General features: G+C 42.7%; 1 protein-coding gene across 2 annotated transcripts in view; it reads left to right on the top strand.

Moving 5' to 3' along the window:
* The window catches only part of FBN1 (fibrillin 1), a 225,546-nt gene that overhangs the window by 157,304 nt on the left and 40,717 nt on the right, over positions 1-27,525 (top strand). For both annotated transcript variants that reach the window (XM_053928326.1, XM_024567296.3), the window contains exons 33-44: positions 5,674-5,796; positions 5,939-6,061; positions 8,420-8,545; positions 10,287-10,409; positions 12,119-12,241; positions 12,552-12,716; positions 14,779-14,847; positions 14,944-15,069; positions 16,262-16,384; positions 17,031-17,189; positions 21,975-22,046; positions 25,533-25,658. In XM_053928326.1, coding sequence (XP_053784301.1) covers positions 5,674-5,796; positions 5,939-6,061; positions 8,420-8,545; positions 10,287-10,409; positions 12,119-12,241; positions 12,552-12,716; positions 14,779-14,847; positions 14,944-15,069; positions 16,262-16,384; positions 17,031-17,189; positions 21,975-22,046; positions 25,533-25,658 — 1,458 coding nt within the window. The remainder of the gene's footprint in view (positions 1-5,673; positions 5,797-5,938; positions 6,062-8,419; positions 8,546-10,286; positions 10,410-12,118; positions 12,242-12,551; positions 12,717-14,778; positions 14,848-14,943; positions 15,070-16,261; positions 16,385-17,030; positions 17,190-21,974; positions 22,047-25,532; positions 25,659-27,525) is intronic.

Raw genomic sequence — 27,525 nt, 5'->3', positions numbered from 1 at the left:
CTTACTGACATACTCTTGAAATCAGTTTAAAGAAAGAAACTCTCCCTCTGGACACGAAAAGGTTGCTTTAGAGGCTGGTTTTAGTTGAGTTTGCACAGACGCTGAGACGGTGGTGAGGAGAGCCATGTCCTCCATGCTGGATGAGATGACACCACTTCTACTTTAAGAACAGCAATCTTTCAGTGAGTGATGTGGACAAAAACACACATCTCAAGTCCAAGAAATACCCTGTCTTTCCCCAAGGGCCGGCATCCCCCTACTTTTAAATTCTAGCCTAAAACGATTTTGAACTGTGTAAAACCCAGGTAGCACTTCAGGGAGAAGGCTGGTCTCACGGCCCCTTTGACATCACAGCAGCATGGCGTGTGGTGTCCCCACCCAGCACAGTGGGACTCTGGATTTTATTTCTGGGTTTTATCCGCTGCTTCACACGCTGGAAAAACTCACCAGGGTGCTCTGCAGTCACACGGTGTTCCCCTTGGGTAAGCACCCTGCAGTGAAGTGTGGAGGGAGAGGATGCATCAGGGAGCAAAGGAACAGAGGTCCTCTGTAAATACTGTTATTAACAACCAAGGGTATCACACTTGATTGAAAATGACTTCCACAAACAGGAATTGGCAGCCTGTCTGGTGTACTTAAAAACAAGTTTTTTAAAAATCGGAGCCAAAACATTTTTTAATCCCATGTAACTAGGGCTCTTTTTGCCTGCTTTTAGTTTAAAATTAGTGTCACTCACAACGTAGAATACCAGCGGGTTACCTTGGTGTTAGCCATGTTAAAGACAAGTTTTTATAATGGCAACTAATACAAACACAGATACTATCTTGCCTAATGGGATAAGCAAATCACACAACCAATAACAGTGAAGAACAGGTCTGGAACTATGTTTTGAGGATAGACAAAAGAAATATCCTACACCTATTTCTATACATGTATAATATGTGTGATATACACAATACCTACTTTTTAAAAATAAGTAGCCTGTAAAGGAATTATAAAAATATGCATGCTATTTCACAGGGAGGAAGTTTGCTTCATAAGAACTAAAAAAATGTCCTCTGCGTTCCATTACAGCTTTGTCTAAATATTTCAGCTCCCTTGTCATTGCCGATTGTTTCCATTTTAACAAATAAACATGTTTTTCCCCCAATCACTTTAGCAGTGTTCAGAATCCACCCACTGACTTACATTCCCAGCCTACACAGATGTTAAGGGATTTTTCTTTCCTCCTTCAGCCTTGTCCAAATCTTGGATTGAGGGGAATGTTCAATTTAATGGAGGGAGAAAGTACATTTGTTTGAAGTCTAGAACACAGCTCTCTGTCCTTGGCTTAAGGGAGCAAACTGGATCACAGTTTTTCTGTGGCCACATGCAAGGCTTCTGCTGCTCATTTACCTAACTGTAGTTAGACAACCAATCAGAAGAAGAAAAACTAGGTTGCTGCTAGGTGCCATTCTTGGTGGGCCCTGGCTTTCACAGGCTGATTCGTAAGACCCTCCCACCCACTATGTGCTAACTCAGTCAGTAAAGTATACCATTAAAATCAGAGTTGCTCTCAGTTAAAATAGGAGGGTTTCTTGGTAGTTCCATTTCTCAGACTACGTGCTTCTTTTCACCTGAAAAACCTTGCCGGTGGGTCGTAGTCCATGAGAAAGAATGAGAGACTTCAAAACCACCTGCACTCAGTGAGGATTTGCACCTATTTCCTTCCAGCTTCTTATCACTGCTAATTGTCCTCCCCTGGCTCTCAGCCTGTGAAAACTCGTTGGGTGTTCAGTTTACTGGTTTTGGCTCAAATTTGGACCTAAATTAAGAAATCCAAGCAGCCTTCACATTTGGCCTCTCCACTCACTCAAATGTCCTCTTTCCCGATGCCTAGTCAAGGAGCTGTGCTGGGTTTGGGTCCATGTGACGATGCAGGGGTGGCGGGAATAGAAGTGTCCGTGAGGGTGATATAGCCCTTCCCTGCCCGGCTGTCAGAGGAGGCCAGAGCAGCTCCAAGCACAGCTCCAAGCACAGCTCTCGTTCGCACAGCAGTGGAACAGGCCCAGAGCTGGGCCTGGGGTCTGCTCAGACCACACCCTTCCCCTGCCACAGAGCCTTGCAAATGGGACCTTTGAGTCTATGAGGGAGCTTTGGTGGGTTTACAGAGGTTGCAGTATCAGCCCTAAATTTGAGTTTCTTTGCTTTTCTTGGCTTGTGCTTGTTCTTAATCTTAAAAAGGAATTTTCTGTCTGGAGCAAACTTGTGGGGGAAAGGGAACATTTGTACAGAAAGAGATGTTCTTGGCAAGCATGTGCTATGTTTCCTTCACATTATTGAAGACTACAGTGTTTGAATACAGCATTTTGTTTGCTTGTTTTCCGTATGGCTCAGTTTCCCCTTCTGTTTGTCTTTATAATGAAGCGCAGTCATACACACACATGCAGACACTTTCTATTTAGAATGTCTTTACGCTTTATGACCACATCTTTCTAATTCACTTGTCACGTACTGGGCGTGTGAGGCATTGAGGTAATGGCTTATATGAGAGTTTCCAAGTGGGGAATTGAACACTGGCTCCTGAGCTGCTCCCTCCTGGTGTCCCAAAGCCCATGATACCAGGCCTCTGGCAAATACAATTTCTCCTCACCTTAAAAAAGTGTGGTGAGATTGCACATATTTTCTTGAATTAAAAATTTATATTAGCATATCATTAAGGATAGAAAAGGAGGGAAACTCTCCTTGTAAAAGAAATTATAATTTCCTTAATTGCAACACTAAATATGGAAGGTAGAGAAGACCTGTATAAAAATAAGGTAACTTTGGCCATTAGAAAACTGGAAAGAGAAAGATTGCAAAATTACTACGTTGAAAGGTTATGATAATCTCTGAAAATTATGCTCAGTAGAAAGATTAGTGAATACTTCTGTGAGTCTGTTAAGCTCACCAAGACTTTGAAAACTCCATAAAGCCGGACTTAAGATCCTGATGTATCTGAACAAATCAGCCCCATTAGGCAGCTGTGGCCTCAGGGAAAGAGCACTATGCAGGGGACAGGGAAAGTGAGTTCGTTACTGGTGGTCCTGGCTCTGCCCCTTGCTGACTTTGGGGCTCTCGGAAGTCCCCATGCCTTTGGGGACCTCTGTGTCCTCCTCTGAGAAACTGAGGATTGGGAAAGTAGAATTCTAAATTCTTTCCACTTAGAAAATTCCTTGACTCCATAACTTCAGGAGGCTTCAATACTTAGGCAGTTGAAGCTCATTATTTCTACCCGAGTCAGAGATCCTGACAAATAAAGGAGGGAAGTGAAAATGACTGCAAAAGTGCTGGTTTGCATCAGTGACTCCAAGGGGAGCGATTCTCTGAGGAAGAGACAAGTGTCGATGGCCCTGCTTGGGAGCCCGTTAGGTCAGGCTTACTTTCTTGAATTCCTGGGCCTACTTACCACTATTATACCTGGACCAGCCTGCCTCCTCATTTCCTTGGAATGTGCCATGCTCAATTATTCAGTTGGTTAAAGCTCCCAGTCACAAGTCTAAAGCAGCCTGGTATGTGCTTCCCTTGACCTGCCTTTAATAACTCAGTAGGTTCAGGTGGCTGCCAAGGTTGCATTGAAGTTTGCCCATACAACACGTTATAATTGTAAGAACACTCTTTCAGGCATGTTTTCACTTTGTGATTATTAGTGATATTGCAAAATGTTTTTGTAGGAAAATGTTATAATTTTATTTTGTGTTCTAAAAGTTTTGAAGAAGCCGAAGATCCTGGGACTATTTCTGAGCTTCAGATAAACTATTTGGCAAACAGCAGGGTTCTAAACACTTTCAAATTATTTAATTGGGCTTCTTAAGTAAACAAAAGGGTAAACATAAGTTACTTGCCCAGTTTCTTTTTCATGCCACTATTCAAGCAATCACTGAAAATTCTTGCAACATTTTTTATGCCAAAATTATCCTTCTTCACCTAAGTTTTGTCTGAGACATTGGTTTCCCTATAAAGTCATAATATCCATGCCTATCAGTTCTTGTTCTTAGTTTTAAAAAAGTTTATTAGGTTAAGTGCCTGGCTTTTATTAATAATGGGTTAATTTTAGGAAATGAGATTATGGTACCAATTCCAATTCTGATCACTAACTAGGTGTTTTGTAATTCAACTAAAATCTGACACTATCTTCTGGTAGTTAAGGGCTCAGTCCCACAAGACTATACCTGTTTCAAATGTGAATCCCAAGTCTAGGTTTGTTACCTGTGCTTTTGACATATTGGCCCTAATTCCTATAAATCAGAGGTTTCCACAACCGCTTCCTTGGGTTTGATTAGTGTTCAAGAGTAGCTCACCGAACTCAGGAAACCACTACACTCAATAGATTACCAGTTTATTATAAAAGGATATAATTCAGGAACAGCCAGATAGAAGAGATGCATAGGGCAAGAAATGGGGAAGGAATGTGGGACTCTGTCCCAGAGAGCACATTCTTGCCGAATCTTCATGTGTTCACAAACCTCTGGAAGCTCTCCAAATCCTGTTCTTTTGGAATTTTGTAGATGCTTCCTTACATAGGTATAAGTGATCAAATCACTGGCCTTCGATTGATTCAACCTTCAACCCCTCTTCCCATAACTTGCCCTAAGGTCAGGGGAGTGGGACTGAGAGTTCTAACCCTCTATCGCATGAGTGGATCTCCTTACAACCAGCCCTCTGCTTAGGTGAGGTCCAAAAGTCATCTCATTCACATAATGAAAGACACCTTCCTGGTTCTCATCACCGAGGAAATTCCAAGGGTTCAGAGCTCTGTGCCAGAAATGGAGGCAATGACCAAATATATATATCTTACCATAAGTAACAATTTTGCCGAAAACAAATATACTTTACTTTATACTTTATATTCTTTATTATAACACTTTTATATTATACAATCTATCTTGGCTAAATTTGGAAATGAAATTTCAGAGAATGGAGAGAATGTGGAATCTTTTAGTAGTGTGCCCCTAACCTGGTACTCCTTTTACAGATAAATATCCAGTGGATTGATTGAGTTTTACATGAACCGTGCAAGAAGGCTTGGGTCTCCAACATGCTAGGACTGTAAGAAGCTAGAGAAAAGAAGGTTCTCACACTGCCTTATGGACAATCTTCTGCAAATGCTTAAATTAGCAATACCTACAGTAAAACTTGCATAAGAAATAAAGCATAATTAAATAATACAGTGTTTTACATTTAGGAATAAAATATATTTAATATATAGAATATGACCAAAAATGTTTTCTACTATGCCGACAACATTGTATCCCGTCGTCTGTATGGTTGACTTAATAAAAATATTGGCTACAGAAACGCATGGCCAGGAGTGTGTTAATACCATAGAACACCAGGCAACTCACTTTCTAAGATCATCCACTGGAAAAGGCTTCCTTTTGTTTTGCAGTGACTAGATACTTACATAAAATAATGGAAAATAATTAGTTAATAATAGCAAGTAGCATCACACTGTTGTTTCTTTATAACTTAAAATTTGAAGCTGTTCAATGTATGTGGAGTATACATGTGCATGCTAACCCAATCTGAATTACACTACGGGAAGTGTGAAAGTGAGTCCACTTTTGACGTTGCTGAGTTGCTATTGTACGTTATTTAAAAGACCACAACGGCATCTGTGCTGAGCCTTTTTTAAACTGCTGCGTATCTTTTCAGACATCAATGAATGTGAAATTGGAGCACACAACTGCGACAGACATGCCGTGTGCACCAACACGGCCGGGAGCTTCAAGTGCAGCTGCAGCCCCGGGTGGATTGGAGACGGCATTAAGTGCACAGGTGCGTTGCAAGTAACAGACAGTGCTGCTGCAGAGATTATGAATATGAAAATATGAATTCTGTAAAGAAAGGTTTAATTTGTGTGTGATTGACGTGAAATGACACCCTTTCTGTTCACAACGATGTGATCTGTTTCCCGAAGATCTGGACGAGTGCTCCAATGGAACCCACATGTGCAGCCAACACGCCGACTGCAAGAACACCATGGGCTCCTACCGCTGCCTCTGCAAGGAAGGGTACACCGGCGACGGCTTCACTTGCACAGGTGGGTTTGGGTGGGAGCAGCCGTGTAAACAGTCAGAGAAGCAGGGTGTCTCCTATTTTTCAGACCCTCAATTCTTTCTGGAGACTGGGTCAGTTATGGACAAGGTTAACCTAAAAGATTAGTTAGTTGAAACTAGATCCTTGTGGAATGGAAATTGGGAACTAGGTCAGTTGAAGAAACCGCAGAAGCTGATTATGTATGTACATAGTTGATAGCGCTTTATATACCTCACTGTACGTCGTGATGCCATTAATTTAAACAAGTCACTCACTGCCTTTCATGACCCTTAGGCTTTATGTTTTGGTGCCTGTTTCTCACCGTTGACTTGCTTTCCGTCCCACACTTGAGAGTGAAGCTGCTGTAGGGAGCTGTCGGGGGGGGGGGGGGGAAGGGATGGGATATCCTGGGTCATGGCGCCAGTACGCCTTTTTCTCCCACTGGCCATCAGCATTTGTCACCCCACGTTGGCATAAGCAAGGACTTCATGTCTGCTTTGCTGGAATTCATTCCCTTCCAGGTTTAAATATGTCAATGACATTTTTTCAGTTATAATTAATAGTCACGGAATTAACATGAATGAACTGCTACCTATGTTTGACTATATATGATTGTGTAAATAGAGGTAGGCAAAGTTGGCTAATAATAATATTAAACAATTTAAAATAAACAATAATACAAGGATAAACTCCATGTCTTCACAACAGTAAACCTACTTTTGCCCACCCCTGTGTGGTACATGCACGTACGTGAACACGTACACACGGAGAACGCTTTTTATGTAAGGACTTCCCTATTGAGTAAGACACTGACGCCCATTCCTCATTGGCCGTTAGGTGGCATAGCTGCTCACATAACTAGGAGCATTCCTTTATCCTGACTGTTTGCTCACAAGAAGTCCTTTAAACATTAAAGAGGCTAAGGCCCAGTAAATGATTTACCTGGATATTTTCTTTAACTCCCTGAAAGTGTTATCATATTTGAAATTGTTTTTTGCCTAACCCGGTGAAGTTGTGTCATCATAAACCTCCCAGCACTTTCAGAAAATATTGAGCATCTCATGCATTAGGCACATATGGTTCTTGTGTTTGATATTTAATGCCCATGATTGTTAAGAAACTCAGCAAGATTAAGCAGACAGGAATTTTTGGTGTCCTCTGTAGTTGTTCTAGTTCTTTTGCTGCCCATTGGAGCAGAGACTGAACTTTGAGAAATAGGCACAAACCACGGTGTGTTATTTCCTGTCATGGGTGTATCTTCATGTGGATGAGTCTGCTTGAAAAAGCCTTAGTTTGATGGTTTAAGTTATTCATTTTACATCTTTAGTGATAATTTAGCATCTGAATAGCATGTTCATTGAATATTCAATATTAGCATTCCAGGAAGAAAAAAATATCTTGGAGGTACTTTATCTGTCCTTCGATTCTAAATGATAGCTGGGCTGGACAGAGTAATCTAGGTTGTAGGTCCCTGCTTTTCATCACTTTGAATATTTCTGGCCAATCCCTTCTAGCCTGCAAAGGTTTTTTTTAGAAATCAGCTGACAGTCTTATGGGAGCTCTCTTGTATTAACTAAAAGCTTTTTCTCTTACTGCTTTTAAGATTTTCTCTTTGTATTTAACCTTTGACATTTTAATTATGATGTGTCTTGGTGTGGGCCTCTTTGGGTTCATCTGATAAAGAGCTTCCCAGACAAGAAAAAGTTAAAAGAGTTCATCATTACCACCAAACCAGTATTATGTGAAATTTTAAAGAGTCTTCTTTAAGAAGAAGATAAAAAATATGAACAATAAAATGGCAATAAATACACATCTATCAACAATTGAATTTAAAAAATAGAATAAACGAACAAGCAGAACAGAGACAGAATCATAGATACAGAGAACATTTTGATGGTTGCCAGATGGGAGGGGGGTCAGGGGCCTGGGTGAAAATGGTGAAGGGATTTAGAAGTACAAATTGGTAGTTACAGAACAGTCATGGGGATGTAATAAAGTACAGCACAGGAAATACAGTAGCCAAAGAACATACATGCAGGACCCATGGACATCGACAATGGTGTGGAGATTGCCTGAGGGAGTGGGGGGAGGTGGGGTGGAGGAGGGCAAGGGGAGAAAATTGGGACAACTGTAATAGCATAAACAATAAAATGTAAATTAAATTAAAAAAATAAAATCAATAAAACATCTAACTCTTATTTTTAAACTGAAAAGAGAGACAGAGAAATGAGTTTGATTGTATCAAGTAGAAACTATGACCAAATACCACTAAGGAAGCTGACAATTATAAAATTTGTTGGACCTATGGAATGGGAAACCTCCTGACTGAGGAAGAGTAACTTGTATTTCTTTCCGGCTGTAGACCTCGACGAGTGCTCGGAGAACCTGAATTTGTGTGGCAATGGCCAGTGCCTCAACGCCCCCGGAGGCTACCGCTGTGAATGTGACATGGGCTTCGTGCCCAGTGTTGACGGGAAAGCCTGTGAAGGTAACTGATGGAGAAGCTGCTGGGGGTCCTGCAGGCCTGAGATGAGGTGGTTTAAACAGTCCTGATTTTATCTTTTGACTGAGGTGTGTTTTGGCTTCAACCTCGTCAGCTCAGTTTGTGGAGGGATTAGGTTTCCAGCGAGGTCATTCATTTCTCTTTGGGCAGAGACAATCTTCTCTGGCTATAAACTGCACATCCGGCCTTGGCGACACGGTGTGCAAGAATACACCTATTGGTCATGGGCAAGAGAAGGTCGCCAAGTGTGGTTAACTCTTTTCTCCGTTGCTGGGGGAAGGAACTCAAAGTGTTGGTCCCCTGATGATTTCCTGTTGAAGGACTCTCTTTAGATACGGAAACACAGTTTTGAGTCTCTGTTATGGTTTGGTTTCTAGAAACCAGGGCTTTAGAATAACAGAGCAGGTAGCCTTTTCCACATGTAGAATAATGTCCTGGATGCATATGTCTCATATGGTCTGTAAATATCTTTTGCAGATCCATCCGGTAGGAAGCCCTTTGGGATAATGCCAAATGTCAGGATATCTCTCAGCCCAAGACTCTGTCTTTCTCGTAAATGTTGGTCAGACAGGAAGAGTCCCAGAGCCTGTGAGCTAGGGATACACCCCACTAGGAGACGCAAGATTCTTCCTTTACCCACCCTTATAAAATTTACACACATTATCCCTCATTGAGAAGAATTAGTGGCTGCAATGAACTAAAAAGATTGCAGTAGAAATAAATGATAACAATTGACAGTAGAAATGTAACTAAGACCCTGATTAATGTCTTAACTAATAGTTGCTGCTTGTTAATAAGACATTAACTTAAAATCAGCCCTTAGCTATGACATGTATACTAATTCCCTCATATAGTTCTATAAATACTTTTCTTTGTTATGGAATCATTGGGTGTTCTTTATACAGTTTATATTAAATATGCAAAGTTTGATATAAAATTCCTCTGAGTCAAGAAACCAGATTATGCTCTTGATCATGTGCCTAATGCCTTGTTTACTTTTGTTACTCCGAACATCCAAGGAAAACAGGTACTGTGCCACCTCTGGTAACATAAATAGTTGCATTGAAAGTTTTACTTCTCTTAATGCTACAAGGGAAGGTTTTGTTTGTTTGTTAGTTCTTAATATAAATCATCGCTGGCAGAGTGGTCATGGCTATTTAAAGCCAGTCTGAAGGCCGAAAATGCGCCCACGTGTCAACTACACAAGCAGAATGCTAATGTGGGGTGGGGACAGAGGCCTAGAAGAAGTGTCTACAGTTTTTAGATTTCCATCCACAGTAGCAAACGCACACCACAGTACTAGGGATATAGGGGTTATAAAATTGATTGTAAGTGTTGCCAGAAAGCCTTGTGATTCTTCAAATACTAACCCACAACAAAAATAGTGAATGTATACATTTAAAAAAATAATTTTAAGCTAGTGTGGTCTTTTTGGCCCTTACTTTACGAAAGTGATTTGGACCTGTGTGAAACACCGTAAATGAGATACATATATGTGAAATGCTTAGCCCACTACGTGGTATGTAATAGGGGTTGAGAGAACGTATGCTCTCACCTAAGAGACTTCCCTATACGTAGCGAACCATCTAAAAGTCTAGGAGAAGTGTCTAGATTGATATCTGGTAGTTGTCATTTTCCTGATAATATTAATTGTCTAATTATATTAGTCAGTGTCTTTAGCAAAAAGAATAAATTTAACGTCTCCCCTTTTTTACCCTTTTCCAAGATATTGATGAGTGCTCCCTTCCGAACATCTGTGTTTTTGGAACTTGCCACAACCTTCCTGGCCTCTTCCGCTGTGAGTGTGAGATAGGTTACGAGCTGGACAGAAGTGGCGGGAACTGCACAGGTAAGGTGTCCGTTTGCATGAAAATGTGCTCCCAAGGGGCCCAGGGGACTTGTTTGTTGGGGGCCTGCTGGGATTCCACAAGGATATTCACAGAGTCACAAACAGAAGGCCGGAGCGAAACATTAGGTATCACAGAATAAAAGCTGAGACCTGGAACTGATCAGATGTGAGGATGCAGAGGAAAGAGTTGAAGGCAGTTGAAGGAGCAGAGTTTGTAACCTTAGAATCAAGCTGTGGCTCCAGAGGAATATTCCAGGGATGCTGCAGTTACAAGGCTTCCCAGCCATTCCTTTCCTCCTTGGGGACGTTTTCAGAGAGTTTCCTTTGGGGATCGTGGGTTTTCTCCCTGTAGTCCTCCATAACAGTACCCACTGCTTCCCACCCCTGCCCTGCCAGTGGTCACCAGAGACTGGTACCTAGAACTCAGCCGCACATTTCTAGTATGTCAGCCATCCTCTTGTAAAGCAAGGGACTCTCTGGGAACATGTGGAAACCATTAGAAAAGCTATAGGCTCACCCACAGACTGTTACTCTGTTCACTTTGGCCTGGGGGAGGACTTTGAAAGCATTTGCCGTTGTCCATCCTAGCCCACCCTTCCATTCAAGGATACTGAGGAAACAAGTTCCATTCTGTATGGGCTCAGGGTGTCAGGAAGAAAGTGATTGTGCCAGCACCCCAAACAAGCCATGACCGTAAGCTGCATATACAACCTTGGCATATTCCCCAAACTTCTCTGCACTAGGTACTCATTCTTCTCTTGATTTTTCTAAAGAATAGCATGACACAGGCTGGGACTCTAGCATCCCAAAAGAAGTTGCCTCTCCATGTACCATACTCTCTCCTCAGTGCCCCAAATCGCCATCAGCATAACTCTATCTAGTCTCATTTCTGTGATTCTGCCCTGTTCCTCCCCATTCACATGAAATCGGAGCAAAGTAATTTTCTGTAATTGAACCTGTGGGTTCCTGGTCCAAGGGGCCAGTCCCAAGGGAAAGGTATCATCCTCGTTCTTCAAACTCTCCCCTCTGAATCCGTTTACCTGTTCTTGAGTATTTTGTGAGTGTTCAACACAAACCAAAGGACTATACAGAGTCAGAATTTGCCAAAACGTATGGCCTAAATATCTGGAATTCTGTATATATATTTGGACTAGAAACTGAAAGGGAAATAAATACTCAGCCCAGCCCCAGTGACGGGAGAAAGGCTCGTAGCAGGTTTGGGGAAACACGCTGTCCTCACCCTTGGCTGCTCTCAGGCAAGCACACCCAGTGGGGAAGCAGCAGAAGTCACCTGCTCCCGAGGGTTCCCTGAGACATCTTGCTCTAATTTGAAGAAATAACAAGCCACACATATTAAATATATTTTCTTAAAACCTGTGTCTGAATTTTTGGTTGGCCGAGGTCACAGTAGTGTTTTGCTTTCAGTTACTTCGACTGGAATATTTCTCCTAGTTCCAAAGTCATATTTTCTCCTGATGACAAATCTGAATGCTAAATGTGTTCCAGGGGGAGCAAGACCAAAGACTATGACATACTTCCTTCCAGAGGGGTTTTATTTCAGAAGTGGAAGACTGTATTTCTAGGTGTTATAATGAGTGACTCTTAAAAATTCACATTGGGAGCCCTAGATTTTGGTGCTACCGTGTTACGGTGATACCTTCCTCACGTTGGCTCAGGCAACAGTTCTGCCCATTGCTCTTTGGTTTTAGATGTTAACGAATGTCTGGATCCGACCACGTGTATCAGTGGGAACTGTGTCAACACTCCAGGCAGCTATACCTGTGATTGTCCACCCGATTTTGAGCTGAATCCAACTCGAGTTGGCTGTGTCGGTAAGATCTTAAACACTTTTCAAGGAAACATACTGTTTGTTATTTTTAAAGCATTCCATATTCATTCTCAAATTTAAAAAAATTAATAATATGAAAATATAAACATTTCCTAAATCTGGTTTATTCTTCTGGGTTCCTTTTCTGTAGGTAAATTCCCAGTACATGTGTTTGGGCACTTTGTAGTTTCTCAGTAAAAGTCGATTTTGGTTTTTGAACAGTTTCTGAAAGAGTTTCTGAGATGGGTTTACATTTTCAACTGTCACGTAGAAAGAGTCTGCCTGATACTTTCTTGTTTGTACATGGCAAATAGATACCCGCTCTGGAAATTGCTATCTGGATGTTCGACCTCGAGGAGACAATGGAGATACAGCCTGTACCAATGAAATTGGAGTTGGTGTTTCCAAGGCTTCCTGCTGCTGTTCTCTGGGTAAAGCCTGGGGTACTCCTTGTGAGCTCTGCCCTGCTGTGAACACATGTAAGTGGCTATACTCTTATTTATTATTATTGTTCCAGCTCCGGCCAATGCTTCGTGCTAGATCACAGAACAGAAACCACAGAGGGTGGGAGTTGCCACTAGTCCCTCCCCTTCAATCAGGAAAGGGAGATCAATCCTCTCTGCTTTGTTGAGGGATCCTGCCCTCGACCCGGTAGTCAGAGAGTGTCACCACTCGGCTTATACTAAGAGCAGGTCACATCACTTCCATCTGGGTGAAAAGCAGGTTGCATTATATTGAAGAACACCTTCCAGGCCAAGTCACTTTCATTGCTTACCTTATAGGAACACACTGATTGATCTCTCCTTTCTCATCTATTGGCTAGTTTCAGAATCTCTGGGACAGATTTAAGTGTCCCTATAAACAAATATGAGATAGAAGATGACTCCATCCTTATGGTATGACTTTAAAGAAAACTCCAGATGTGATTTTAAGGACATAAACAACATCTTCTAAAAATTAAAAGGCTTCCCATTTTTCTCAGTGGGTCCCTGTTATGATTCAGAGTCAGATGTGGCTTCTTTGGCAAAGATCAGTGGTTGCTACTCATGTGTATTGGGATAGACATTGATTCTTTCCTTGCTGAAGGGTCATCTATTCACTTTTTCTGAAAGTATTGTTTGAGTGTCTAGAGTGTGTACTTTGGTGTGCAAAGATGAATTACACTAGATCCTTCCCTCTGAGAATGTACATCTAGCAAAGTATGATCCAAATAAACAATCAGTCAGTGCAGGCCTCAATAAGGGAGAAAAGAAGGGCAAACTCAGTGCCCCGAGTGGGAGGGGCAGCACCTGGTTCCAAATAGGGCTGCGCCATATGCCACTCACATAACGTTGGGCAAGTTACTTAGCAAGCCAGAGTTTCCTCATTCATAAAATGCCTCATAGGGTTAAATGAAATGACCTAAGTAAGGCACTCAACACAGCGACGAATGCTTAGCAGACTTCTTTCCTCTCTTCAGAAAGGAAAGTCAGTTCTGATCGGCAGAGGGTGGTGATGACTGTGCATGTTTTAATTGGGCCTTAGAGGAAGGTTGTGACATGAAAGTGGGGACTAAAAAGGAGGGGGAGAGAGAAAGTAAAAGAGGACGGTAGTTAATTTCATTGATGATGAGAGAAGTAAACCAGTATGTTTAAGGGGGGAGTCAGCTTTATTGATTAATAATGATTAGCAAATAGAGGTCCAGCCTACCCCAAACTGGATCTGAGCTAAAACCGGAATATATCCAAATATAAATTCATGCATATATATACATAGAATTCCAGAAATGCAAGAGGGGGATTATCAGATTTGGGAAGACCACGATGACGACAAAAGAACTGATTCTTGTAGATGCTCCCGGGATGACACAGCAGGGCTTGGCCATTCTTGTCCATGTGTCCCTGTGTGCATCGCTCTGCTGGTGCATGGCGCCGAAATAAAGGTTTCTGAATGAAATGCTTGGATGACAGAATTAATGGGGGAAATCAAGGGACACTGTAAAAACTTGGTTTTGGAAAACAAGGGCATCGCCATTACTGTCAGTTAAACAGCAGTGACTAGAGAGATCTCTGGTCATTAAGGAGAGAAGTGGGGTGGGAACCAAGAAAAGAAACTTTTCCTAAGGCTCTGTTTGGAAAGGGTTTTGGAAATGGGGTGATTAACATTACTAAGGGAAGCTGTAATTCCCAGGAAGTAACACTGAACAAAACATAAAAATGGAGAAGGACTCTGTTAGAAAATAAAAAGGGAAAGAAAATCTTTAAGAAGGAATAATGATGGAGATAAGGGAATAAAATAGTTCTTGAGAACATAAGGCCAGCAAAGCAAGTAGAGAGCTCCGAGACCGGGGACAGTGGCCTGACGTTTGGCCGGCTCAGTAGAGGCTTTTGAAAATGACAAGTATGCACAAAGGTGTTCACCTGCTTCAGATGGGGGGGGTGGGTAACTGCCGAAGATTCCTGAAAATGAGTATTTTCTGTTGGATATTTCTCTTGAGGATACTATTTCTAGAAATTTTATGTGCAAAAGAACTCAATTTGGTTGGTTGGTTTGTTTTTATAGCTGAGTACAAAATTCTTTGTCCTGGAGGAGAAGGCTTTCGACCCAACCCTATCACTGTTATCTTGGAAGGTAATTCTGTTTCCTTTATCATAAAGTGCACGCATTTTGAACCGCCTTGGGTTTACTTGTAGTGCTGAAGAAATACTGTTGTTTTCATTCTGCTAGATATCGACGAGTGCCAGGAGCTTCCTGGGCTGTGCCAGGGCGGGAAGTGCATCAACACCTTTGGTAGTTTCCAGTGCCGCTGTCCAACAGGCTACTACCTGAATGAAGACACCCGAGTGTGTGATGGTAAGTGGCCCTTATAGGATGATGAGTTCTTTCCAATGCTGAGAACTGATCTCAAAAGCCAGGAAAACTAAAATTTAGCAATAGAACACAATGGTCGAAATGTGAACATAGGTAAATAGGACATGTGGCAGCTTGCACTGAAATTACTGACTTAATGTCATTGTCATAATGCCAGTGCTCCCGAAGTCTGCCTCTTTGCCTGAGAAAAGTATAGTTGTATTATGTTGGGTCACAGTCCCATTTATGCCTGCAAAGAGTTCTCTGTGCTCTGCAGAAAGGCCGTTTCGAGTAGCCCAGGTTTCATTTCAGTGACTTCTCTATTCTGGCTAGTTCTGGGCTCTCCTTCTTCCTGTCCTTCACCACTTACCATTGGTGCTAATGCATTTAAATGAGCTTCTTTTAAAGACAGCCCCTTTGGTTTCCTGATGTGCTGACTCCTGTGCATTTGTGTTACTGGAGGATGGACAATATTGGCCACTTTAACTTTCCGAGGGCTTGGACTGTAGACCAGGCTGAGAGAGATGGTTTTCACTTACACAAAGGAGTCACATGACTAGTTAGGGAAGAGACTTCTTGCATCCTGCAGGAAAAATAGTCCTCTGGTTCTCCAAAAGGCTTATTACATGACTCAGTGGCAACCTTGTCAAGTATCAATTGAGCATCACAGTGTGTACAACGCAACTCTAAGACCCATGGAGTTCACAAAAATTAGAATCGACCCCCGTGTTTGAAAATAGGGAAGGGGTGTGAAAGACCTATTCCATGTCCCCTGGCCAGTGCAGATCTGTGAATACAGCTGTCAGTGGCTTCGGGACATCATGTTGGTCTACAGATCCTGTGAGCGTGCGCAGTACTATGTACACACTTGTCTTTCTGAAGGACTCTTGAAAGTTTTATTTTCTCCACATTTCCATCTCTGTAATCCTCTGGGGATGTTATGGACTCAGTTGTTAGGAACTCATACCAGAAAGCAAAGCTTCTGTGTTTAAAAACTCCTTTTCTAAAATTGCACGTACATATTAGCACAGATAAAGGACATGCATGAACTAAACATCTATTTCTCTTATCCGGATTTCAAATTGCCCTGTGGATTTTCTCCTTTGTTGTCATTATTCATAGTGACACTGAGTGCCAGGCCATTCCAAAGAGTGAAGTTTCCATATTCACTTACCACTTTCTCTTCGGATTATAGATGTGAATGAATGTGAAACTCCTGGAATCTGTGGTCCAGGGACATGTTACAACACCGTTGGCAACTACACCTGTATTTGCCCTCCAGACTACATGCAAGTGAATGGGGGAAATAACTGCATGGGTAAGTCCGAGCTTTTCTTCATAATGCATGGTTGGTCCTCATCTGCAGAGAGGAGAAGAGCAGCCAAGTCCAGCACTTAGTCCTCAGTGTAATGTGATCATCAGACTGAGTGCTGCCACCCTGCCGCTGTCTGTGGGAGAGCTCCCTCCCCTGCAACCGTGAGCTTGGCCTTTTCTCACCACCTCGTGTGGGTGGTTGGGAGTTTTCTTTAAAATGTAATGTTGGAAAACCCCAAACAATGGTTTCATAGTGCTTCTTTTGTTTGACTCTGGGTGTATCCTTATACAATTATACTCACAGCACTGACCTACAGTATGAGAACCTCATGAGTCGGAAATGAGAAAATGACTGCCAAACAGCAGTGGAGAATTGTTACTAGGAGACGGGGTGGAGAGTTGTGTAAAGTTTATTAATGCTGCAGCTACATAATGACTTAGTTCTGTGGCAAAAAAGTACCGGGGAAGACCTTTCTCAAAGGTTTTTCTTCTTACAGCAGCGTAGGTAGATGGAAAGCGGGTAAGAGTAGGCTTTGTCCTTATCAAAGTTACCGTACAGTGCGAAAGAGATTCACTCCTTCGGTGCCCCTTAGAAATCTGTTGTGATGTCCCCACGGATCACCAATCCCCTCCGCCTTCCTTCCTTCTAGATATGAGAAGAAGTTTGTGCTACAGAAACTATTATGCTGATAACCAGACCTGCGATGGAGAACTGTTGTTCAACATGACCAAGAAGATGTGCTGTTGTTCCTACAATATTGGCCGAGCCTGGAACAAGCCCTGTGAACAGTGTCCCATCCCAAGCACAGGTGAATTTTAGTTTCACCATTGCCAAAACTATAGGTCAATAAATGAGCCATAAATTGTTGGAGAAATGAGTCTCAGCCAGGGAAGAAACGGGTGCCTCGTTTATCTTTGTAAGAAAAAGTGAGCTCACATAGGCAAATATTTAATTTCACAGTTGGGCCTGGTCCTTCCAGCTGAAAATTAAGTTACAGAATATGCTTTCTAATTTTTATACTAGTTCATTCACCAGACTTAACAGACTTAGCATTTAACAAAAGTATAAATATTGTTAGCATTATTTTGGAGTTTGCCATGTAACTAGGAGACTGGAAACATTATGCAAAGCAATATGACAAATAAGCAAACCATATTCTTATTATTTTAACTTATTTATATTAGTCCTGTTCCAAAAAGAATTTAAGACAGCCCATAAAGATTCAAATGTAAAATAAGAAGGCCTAAGGCAAATGGCAAACAAGGGCAAGAAACTTGGAGCAAGGAGCGAGGCTAATACACAGAACCCAAGCCAGGAATTCCTATGCACTTTCCAGAGATGAGCAGTAACTTTGCTGCAAACTTTCCAGCAGCTCACATGAAAAAGGGAGACATAATCAGGTCTAAGAGCCCCGATGACCATGAAGCACACTCAGCGCTAAAGGGAAGTGCAACTCTTCCTGATATCGGGACCTGACAAATTTCTTTTTCTGTTCTCAGAGAGAAAAATCTATAGAATGTTATTTGTTTCTTTTACAAAAGTATAATTTATATCCTTGGAGTAAATGAAGTGAAACTTCGGTGCACTGTTCTTATATCATGTGCTAGATGATATAGATCATATGTGTCCCGATGACATCATCTCCTAATGTGAGGATTTAGACAGAATGAACTCTCATGCAGGTGTTGATCAGGGTATTCTGTAGGACCTACTCCCTTCCGCAGAGTGATCTGTAATATGGTAAGTCTACTGTCTGGTGCACCCTGACAACACGTGACCCAGATTTGTTTTTAGTGAAATATACCATTTCACCCACTGTTTACTCCAGAAATAATGTGATGACTATCACTTAGAATTATGAGTTACCTTATTCTGCAGGATATCACTAGATCAGGATTGATAAACTAAAGCCCATGGGTGAAATCGAGCCCACCACCTATCTGTGTATGGGCCACAAGCTAAGAATGAGTTTTACATTTTTAAATGGTTAGAAAAAATTTTTAAATAATGTCATGACCTGAAAATTATTTGAACTTCAGATTTTGGTGTCCATAAATAAAATTTTTATTAGCACCCAGCTCACTAATTTATTTACCTATTGTCTATGGCTGCTTTCAGGAGATGTTGAGTAATTCTAATAGAGACTGCACAGCCTGAAAAACCTAAAATATTTACTCTTAACCCTTTCAGAAAAAAAATTTGCAGACCCCTGATCTTGCCTGATTGTTTTGAAAACCTGTGGGCTACACACACTTAGTGTGTGTGCTTACATAGAAAAGTATATCTGTATATATCTGCATATATTTGTTTTTAATTATATTGAAAAATGATTTTTATGAACTTTTCTATTATAAAATATACATAAATTTTTTAAATTAGATTTTGCAAAGATAGAAGTTTGAGTATTTTTTTTTTCTTAATGGATCTTTGTGTGTTCTTTTGGAATCACTTTGGAGACCCCTGATAAACCTATCATTTATTTTCAGAAATATCTAAATTTTAAGGATCTGCATACTGTTAATATAAAATGTAAGACTTGGTCTTCGTGTTGGAGAGAGGCCAAATCCAACCATGCTTTTCATTAACTATGCAGTCTGCATACATTGCAGGAGTCCGTGAAAATTGTCTGGATGACCAGCATTGGTGGGCGTGACACTGGCTGGAAGTGGACACTGTAGATTAAGGAATAAAGCACTACTGGAAGAACATACCGTGTTTACTTCCAGAAACCGTAGACTAAATTTCAATGGGTTTGACCAATAAGGCAATGGCCACCTTGGACTTCAATTTATATCATGCCATAGCAGTTACAGTCACGATCCCGAATGACAGAACCTCAGAAGGGACTGCAAGTGACATTTAGTTCATTCTTTATTATCTGCTGTGATGTACTCGGGTGTGAGAGAGAAAGATAGAGGGTCAGGGGAGGGAGAGAGAGAGAGAACAAGAGAGTAGCACCCAAAGAAATCCATCTCCGTCAAACTGAAGTAATGACGTAAGTTAGTTATTTGACCTGAATTGGTCATTAATAGACTTGATGTCAAGAACTTGGCTAGGCCTCTTCTCAGAGAACCAAGATGGCGGCGTACGTAGACACACTGCGCCTCCTCGCACAACCAGAACTAACAGAAAATCGAACAGCAAGGAGGTCCGACACCAAGGAGATAAAAAAGAAACATACATCCAGACCGATAAACCGAGAGGGCCGGATTCAGAATGGCGGAGAATGGGGCAGGCAGAGCGGTGGATAGCACCCCGCAACCCCACATTTGTGCACAGATAAACCTAACAAACGGCGGGGAGCAAAGCAGACCACACAACCCAGGGCTCCAGCGTGGGGGAAATAAAGCCTCAAACCTCTGTGTGAAAACACCCGTGGGGATTGGGGCGGCAGCAGGAGAAACTCCCAGCCTCACAGGAGAGGTCATTGGAGAGACCCACAGGGGCCTAGAGCATGCACAAGCCCACCCACTCGGGAACCAGCACCAGAGGGGCCCAGGTTGATTGTAGGTAGCGGAGGGAGTGACTGAAATCCGGTGGAGAGCGGAGCGGGCGCCACTGCTCCCTCTTGGCCCCTCCCCCAGGTACAGCATCAGAGCTCAGCGACCAGCGTTACCCCGCCCCAGGGAACACCTAAGGCTCCGCCCCTTTAAGTAACAGACAGGCCAAGACAAAAAAAAAAAATGGGCTAAATGATAGAACACTTCAAAGCTCCAGAAAAAATACAACTAAGCGAGGAAGAGACAGCCAACCTATCGGATGCACAGTTCAAAACACTGGTTATTAAGGCACTCACAGAATTGGTTGAATTTGTTCGAAAACTAGATGAAAAAATGAAGCCTATGCCAAGAGAAACAAAGGAAAATGTACAGGGAACCAATAGTGATGCGAAGGAAACTGGGACTCAAATCAATGGTGTGGACTAGAAGGAAGAAAGAAACATCCAACCAGAAAAGAATGAAGAAACAAGAACTTGGAAAAATGAGGAGAGGCTTAGGAACCTCCAGGACAGCTTGAAACGTTCCAACATCCGAATTATAGGGGTGCCAGAAGGAGAAGAGGAAGAACAAAAAATTGAAAACTTATTTGAACAAATAATGAAGGAGAACTTCTCCAGTCTGGCAAAGGAAATAGACTTCCAGGAAGTCCAGGAAGCTCAGAGAGTCCCAAAGAAGCTGGACCCAAGGAGGAACACACCAAGGCACATCATAATTCCATTAGCCAAGATAAAACAGAAGGAGAGAATCTTAGAAGCAGCAAGAGAAAAGGACACAGTTACCTACAAAGGACTTCCCATAAGACTGTCAGCTGATTTCTCCAAAGAGACCTTACAGGCAAGAAGGGGCTGGCAAGAAGTATTCCAAGTCATGAAAGGCAAGGGCCTACATCCAAGATTACTGTATCCAGCAAAGCTATCATTTAGAATGCAAGGACAGATAAAGTGCTTCTCAGATAAGGTCAAGTTCAAGGAGTTCATCATCACTAAGCCCTTATTATATGAAATGTTAAAGGGAGTACCTAAGAAAAAGAAGATCAAAAATAGGAACAGTAAAAATGACAGCAAACTCACAGTTATTAACGACCACACCTAAAACAAAAACAAGAGCAAACTAGGCAAACAACTAGAACAGGAACAGAACCATAGAGATGGAGATCACATGGAGGGTTGTCAATAGGGGAGTGGGAGGGGGAGAGAGGGGGGAAAGGTACAGAGAATAAGTAGCATAGATGATAGGTGGAAAATAGACAGGGGGAGGGTAAGAATAGTGTAGGAAATGTAGAAGCCAAAGAACTTATAAGTATGACCCATGGACATGAACTATAGGGGGGGAATGTGGGAGGGAGGGGGTGGGCAGCATGGAGTTGAGTGAAGGGGAGGAAATGGGACAACTGTAATAGCATAATCAATAAATATATCAAAAAAAAAAAGGAACTTGGCTAGACTTACTATGATCTCCCCCAATCTGAGGAAGTGGCTTTTATAAGCATTCCCCTTCATGCAGAGTGGAAAGAGACACTCTTGCCAGTCCTTGGGTTCAGCAGTGAACATCCTTATAAAAACCCAAATTCCTGCACTGGCCAGGTTACTCAGCTGATTGAAGTGTTGTCCCATACACCAAAATGTTGTGGGTCATATTCCCGGTCAAGGCACATCCTAGATTTCGGGTTTGACCCCCAGTCGGGTGCGTCGGGGAGCAACTGATTGATGTTTCTCTCTCACATGGATAGTTCTCTCTCTCCTCCCCTCCCCCTTCTTCTCTAAAATCAACAAACAGATCCTTGGATAAGGATTAAAAAAGACACCACATTTCTACCGGCAAGCGCATACAAATGAGTGTCATATGATATAGAGACCTCCGCTTCTCCCTCATTATTACGTCAACATGACGTCACTGTTCCCTCAATATTTGTCATAAGAACAAAATGATAACATCTGTAGGAATTTTCAGATTTATTTTCCATTTTAAGTTCTTCAAAATACAGATAGATGCCTTTCCAGAATGTTGACAAAGTAAATTCTTTCAGCCCGATCACTGCTCTTTGTTGACCCCTGCTCCCACCCACTCACCCTACCTTTGTTCACTCATTGCAGATGAATTTGCTACACTCTGTGGAAGTCAAAGGCCTGGCTTCGTCATTGACATTTACACCGGTTTACCCGTTGGTGAGTTACTACGCCATTGGTGGAACTTTCTGTTTTTGCCTTTGTGTTAAGAAAAGGGTCTACACATTGTTATGTTCTCAATTTGATTTCTTTTTCTTAGAAGGAAAAATCATTAAACACTGTCATTTCACTTTATTGAAACACTGATTCTTAGTTTGAACGAACTGTGCAAACACCCTGGGCAGCTCCACCTCATTGGCAGCAGGATTTGTTGCTCATGATTAAGGGGACTGGAAAGCCTTTCACAAAATTACAGTCCAGCCTAGGCATCAACAAAAAGAGAGATTCTGGGAGTAGGGCCAGTTGACGTTTGATTTGACTGTGATTCCCAATCTCTCCTTCTGATTAAGACATGAGTCTAATGTGACTTTGCATACCGATCCTCACGTGTAGGTTATTCATATAAAGCCCTTCTTGTGGGTCAGTTTTATCTTTTGTGGAATCTCCTCTGGTCATCTGCTTTGGGCATTTCAGATATGAAATTTAAAAAATACATATATTTCCAATCTGAGGTCCCCGTCTCGTAACTGGAGCAGGGACCACCATAGTGCTACGGATGCTTGTGCAAGATTCAAAAGGATTGTGCAGTGGTCAGCCAACAGAGGCAATGCCTTTGTGGTTTAAAACCCAATGACATAAAAGTAGAAAGCTCTTGCATTCTCAGAGTTTTTCCCCCATGTGATTTATATGCATCCTTAGATGCCCCTCTTCGGTCTGAGCAATTGAGTGGAGCAGCAAACATCACCCTTGCTTTGTTCCACCTTGTTCCTAATAAGTAAACTGAAATCCACATCAGCCTTTCCAATGACCTTGTTTAAGAAAACAAGGGTCTGGTCCAGCAATCAGCCTGGCTCCCTTAGTGCCAAATCCATATGGCTCCACAGTCTAGTCTCTAGTCAACGTCCAAAGAAACTTCATGGTTTGGAAAGAAAAACTACTAAATGACATTGGCGTAAAACACCTGGCCCTCGCTGCTTTGTTTTTCCCCTTCCTGAAACAGATTTTCATCTCCCTAGAACCTCTGATCCGAAGATAAGTCGTCTTTAATAGTCGTGGGTTTCCCTGCTGGACCAGACGTGTACCCCAGCAAGGCCTGCCCTCCAAGGCTGGCAGTGGTCAGACTCGAAACAGCATTAGCATCGCCCACTAGTAGAGCTGGAAAGGTCCCAGACATCATCCAATCCAAACGCCTAGCTTTGCAGTTGAGGGGACAGAGGCCTAGAGAGGGGAAGGGACTCGGCCGAGGTCACCTAGCTAATTAATAACAGAGCTGGGACCAGAATCCAGTCCTGACTCACAGCTTGCTTTGCCTCTAGCTCTTGAAAACTGGAAATGTGATAGGGAGCAGTATACTTATTGTACCAAATTCCACCATGACAAAATATTTAGATGACTGGGAAACTTTGTTTTATTTAAGCTTTATACTCTCCTTCTGAAAGGCCTTAAGATTGTTGGCATATAGAGCCCATTCGCATGGGGTTAAAACTATAGCAAGTTTATTAATCTTGTCTTAAAATATAAACTTCTCCAAGTTGAAGTTCAAATGAAATCCAGACAGGAAAAGAAAATATAAATTTTTAATATATCTCTTTGCTATTTTATGCTGAACAATGGCTAGAAATTTGACCCAGCCTGTTATTGTTAAACATGATAATACATCACTTAAATTTAAAAGAAATAAATGTGAACATAGTATTTCATGTTTTAACCCATACTACAAGAATGTCACCCGGATTAGTTTTTGTTTGTCTGTTTGTTTGTTTACCAACCAGAAACAGTCGTACTCTTACTTTGCATAATTTTTAACAATATAAATGACAAAGGTGTGAAAAATCTAAGTACATTATTACCTATATTCAAAATAGCAATATACCTTTTGAGATTTTAAGCTTTTTTTTTCTATTAAAGACATCAATTTGCCTTCAAACAAGATCAAGCCTTTTAGAAAAGGGTCTAAAATAAATTTACAGCCTGTCAAGTTTCTCCTTTAAACCAGATGGTTGTAGACTGTGATGCTGCCGAAATTACAGACTCTTCTGTAGGTGCCACTTAAGTCTAGGGCCATCTTCGTACAACTTAGGCTAAGTGCCTCCCAGGGGCTCCTGACTATAGTATGTAAATAAACGTATCTCAGCAGCAGTGACGGGGACCTAGTGAACTGGAGAGGTTTGTCATGCAGATAGACCAAAGCTTTATATCTCCTTCTACCTGATGTTTTATGAACGACAGCCAACGGGCAGGTGGCAGGGCCCTGCAGGATAACAAGCACTTTGATAAAGGTTTTGTGAGGATCCTACGGCTGTGAGGTGAAAAAACACTAGAGAGGCAGAATAGCTGGCTAGAGGATTCCTGGTATCAAATCCTGACTCTGCTTCTTGTTGGCTGTGTAGTCGTTGGCAAGTTCCATCCTCTGACCAGGCCTCAGTTCTATCATCTGCGTAGTGGAGGTGGTCGTAATACCTAGAGACCACCTGGTAGGTTAATGGATGATTCAGCGAGTAAGTCCAGGCTGACTGCTTGAGACACATACCAGGCACGTAGCAAGTGAGACTCTGCTGTTAATGCTATTAATGTTATCATTCTAGAGGACGCGGAATGAAGGGAAGTTGGGAGCAGGTTACACAGAGACTAGATCGGCCAGGCTGGTGGGAATGAGATCTGCCCAGCTGGCCATCCCTGCTGAGACCTGGGTCTGGCTCTGCTCTCCTCCTACTTTGGTCCTGTTTAAATGCTCACCAACTCCACTTCCAAGTGCTGGTTCCTAATTTAACAAATTTTAATGGACACTTAACATTTGTCAGAGAGCATGCTAGGGGCCTGTACCAGTGGTATAGCAGCCGGGCCCAGCCCCTGGCCTTAGGAAGCCACAGCCTACTACGAGAACCCTTCCTCAGTGCCAGCTCTGTCTTCTCAGTCAGCTGGGGCCCAGATTACATTCTCCAGACCTAACCCAATACCTTGCAAAAGAGGAAGGAGGCATTGAAGTTGAATTTGAAAGATCAGAGTTGGCTATGACCGTGGGCTCCTCCTCTGTTCTTTACCAGCTCCCCTCTCCCGTCCTAATCAAACAGTACCACACACTTTGGGTAGAGAGGCTGCTTACTCTCAGCAGTCGCCGCTTTCTGGTCTCTGCAGTGTCCAGTGGGTACAAAGACGGCTCCTACCTAGAGGAAGAGGATGTTTTGAAACCACGTAAAAAAGGCAGACACTGAATCCAGATAGACATGTGAGTGTCTGGCAAGTGGTTCAGTTACTTCAGTCTGACAGGCACTGACATCCCCCACTTCCAGCAACACCACCCCAACATACATCTTAACACGTGTACGCACACTCATGCACATGCACCTGTGTGCATATTTTCTCTCCTTTGGTTTACACCTTTGTTGAACATTGAGTTCGTAGTAGCTGCCTTTCAATCCTAATTGACCCTCCGCAGGGGCCATGGGCCCATACGCTGCCACTCACACATGGCTGCTCTGTTCCCAGATATTGATGAGTGCCGGGAGATCCCAGGCGTCTGTGAAAATGGAGTGTGTATCAACATGGTTGGCAGCTTCCGATGTGAATGTCCAGTGGGCTTCTTCTATAATGACAAGCTGTTAGTTTGTGAAGGTAAGTGGTGTGGTGTTTCACGGTATCGTGTCCAGAGGTGAGCTAACTGGTGAGCTCCTTGCCCACACACTTGGCCAATTTCACAACACTGGAATTTCAGAAATCCATCAAGCTCTAACATAGTGAAGGGCACTGTTGGGAACAGCATGATATCGCATGCAAAATAATTCAGTACCTCCCAGTGGGAGAAGCAGGGTGTACCTTCCCCCCCCACACACAATGTTATTAGATTTCCCAGCTGATGTGGAAAAGCCTTGCGTTCCTGGGTGTGTCAGGTAGATTGCTTTTGTTTCTCATTGCTTGAGAGTGAGCATGAATGGTGGGCAGTCATCTTGAGTTGAATCTCAAAATCAGTGTTCTCTTCCAAATGGAGCCTTTGCTGCTCCCAAGTGAAAACAAGGTTGATGCAAATATTTCAAATGCATGAGAGAATTCCAAATGACAAGAACAACAAATTCAATTTCATATAAAGAATGTGGGCATGCATGCAAATGGTACTTTCTTCATTTTCAAATGACCTCCCCTTGCCATGTGTCTGTACTGTGATTCTGCACATTCCTTACCGCACTTCATCTTTTCCCTACGTCTGGGGAAGATAGTGTCCTCTCACATTTTAGTGAAAGGAATGACATGACTGATTATTAGATATACCACGTGCCCTAGGAGGGCTGGAGTAATTTGCTATTTAATATTTAAACTTGGAGCCTCTAGCAGAGGTTTTGTTCATGTTTGAGAGTGTTATTATCCCTTAGAGCATGGATTAGAGCGCATTTGTCAACATTTCAATGTTAATAAAATATTTTTGTGCTAGACTGGGGACAATTATAGACCATGAGTGAAGTTACAGTTCTGAGCACACGCTTGTTAGATTCTCCTCCCCAGGCTTCTGTGACGATAGCCAAGTGGGCACGTGTCCTTCACTCGGCTTGCTGGATAGGAGAGTGGGAGCGGGGTGACAGCCATTCAGAGCCTTCCTGAGGAGACAGTTGTTTCAGATCTTGGCCCGGCCCTGTACTGGGAGGCTGTCAAGGATCAGGTGTCTGAGGAGGAGGCATGAAGCCAAGAGAGAGAAAGCCCACAGCAGATGATTGTAAGGTGCTAGGGTTGGCTGCCTCTCTCAGAGCCAGTCTCCTACCTTCCATGCAGGCCTCAGGGTGTCGGCCACCTCCCTGTGGCATCTCCCCTTTGCTTTCATTCAGAGATCCCTTTGATGGTTCCTTTATCCAGGTGCCTCTATAGCACTTACATCTGCCGAAGCAGCAGCCCTTGGCCAGAACCCATACACAAGGCCACCCACGACCACCAAGTCAACCTAGACCTTGATTCACACTTGGGGTTGGAAGCCTACGGCTGGGCCAGTGTAAGCCGCTTTGCTGTCAGGGCAGCATTCAGTGGCTACCGAGGTTACAAAGAGCTCCAGCTTTGGGTTTCCGTTTCACAGGATATCCATCTGCAGGGTGAGCGTTTAATCCAGGGTCAGCTGCCTCCCTGCACACTCTCAGCTCTCAGAATCAGAAAATGAAGGTTGATTTAGTGCATGCCTCAGCAACAGTGAAGTTGGAATGAATTCCAGAAGTGATTTAGAGGGAGCTACTATGTGTCTGCTCTTCCCAAGTATGCGTATAATCAGATGTTAGGCGTCTGATGCCTCACAGAAATGCTCGTCTGTGACACCATTGGGCTTCTCCGAGGACACAAGCTACCCTCAATGTTTATGTACACCCTTAATTAAGAGCAGGGCGGACTTGGTGGGTGAGGGGGTGCTGGGTGCTGGAACCCGAGGCAAGCATACTTCTGCTCTTGTAACTGCTGCACAGAGAAGCACCCCTCCTTACCACACACACACACACACACACACACACACACA

Source organism: Desmodus rotundus, chromosome 7, assembly GCF_022682495.2.
Source record: "Desmodus rotundus isolate HL8 chromosome 7, HLdesRot8A.1, whole genome shotgun sequence".
Taxonomy (NCBI): domain Eukaryota; kingdom Metazoa; phylum Chordata; class Mammalia; order Chiroptera; family Phyllostomidae; genus Desmodus; species Desmodus rotundus.
This window is presented reverse-complemented; position numbering and strand designations above follow the sequence as displayed.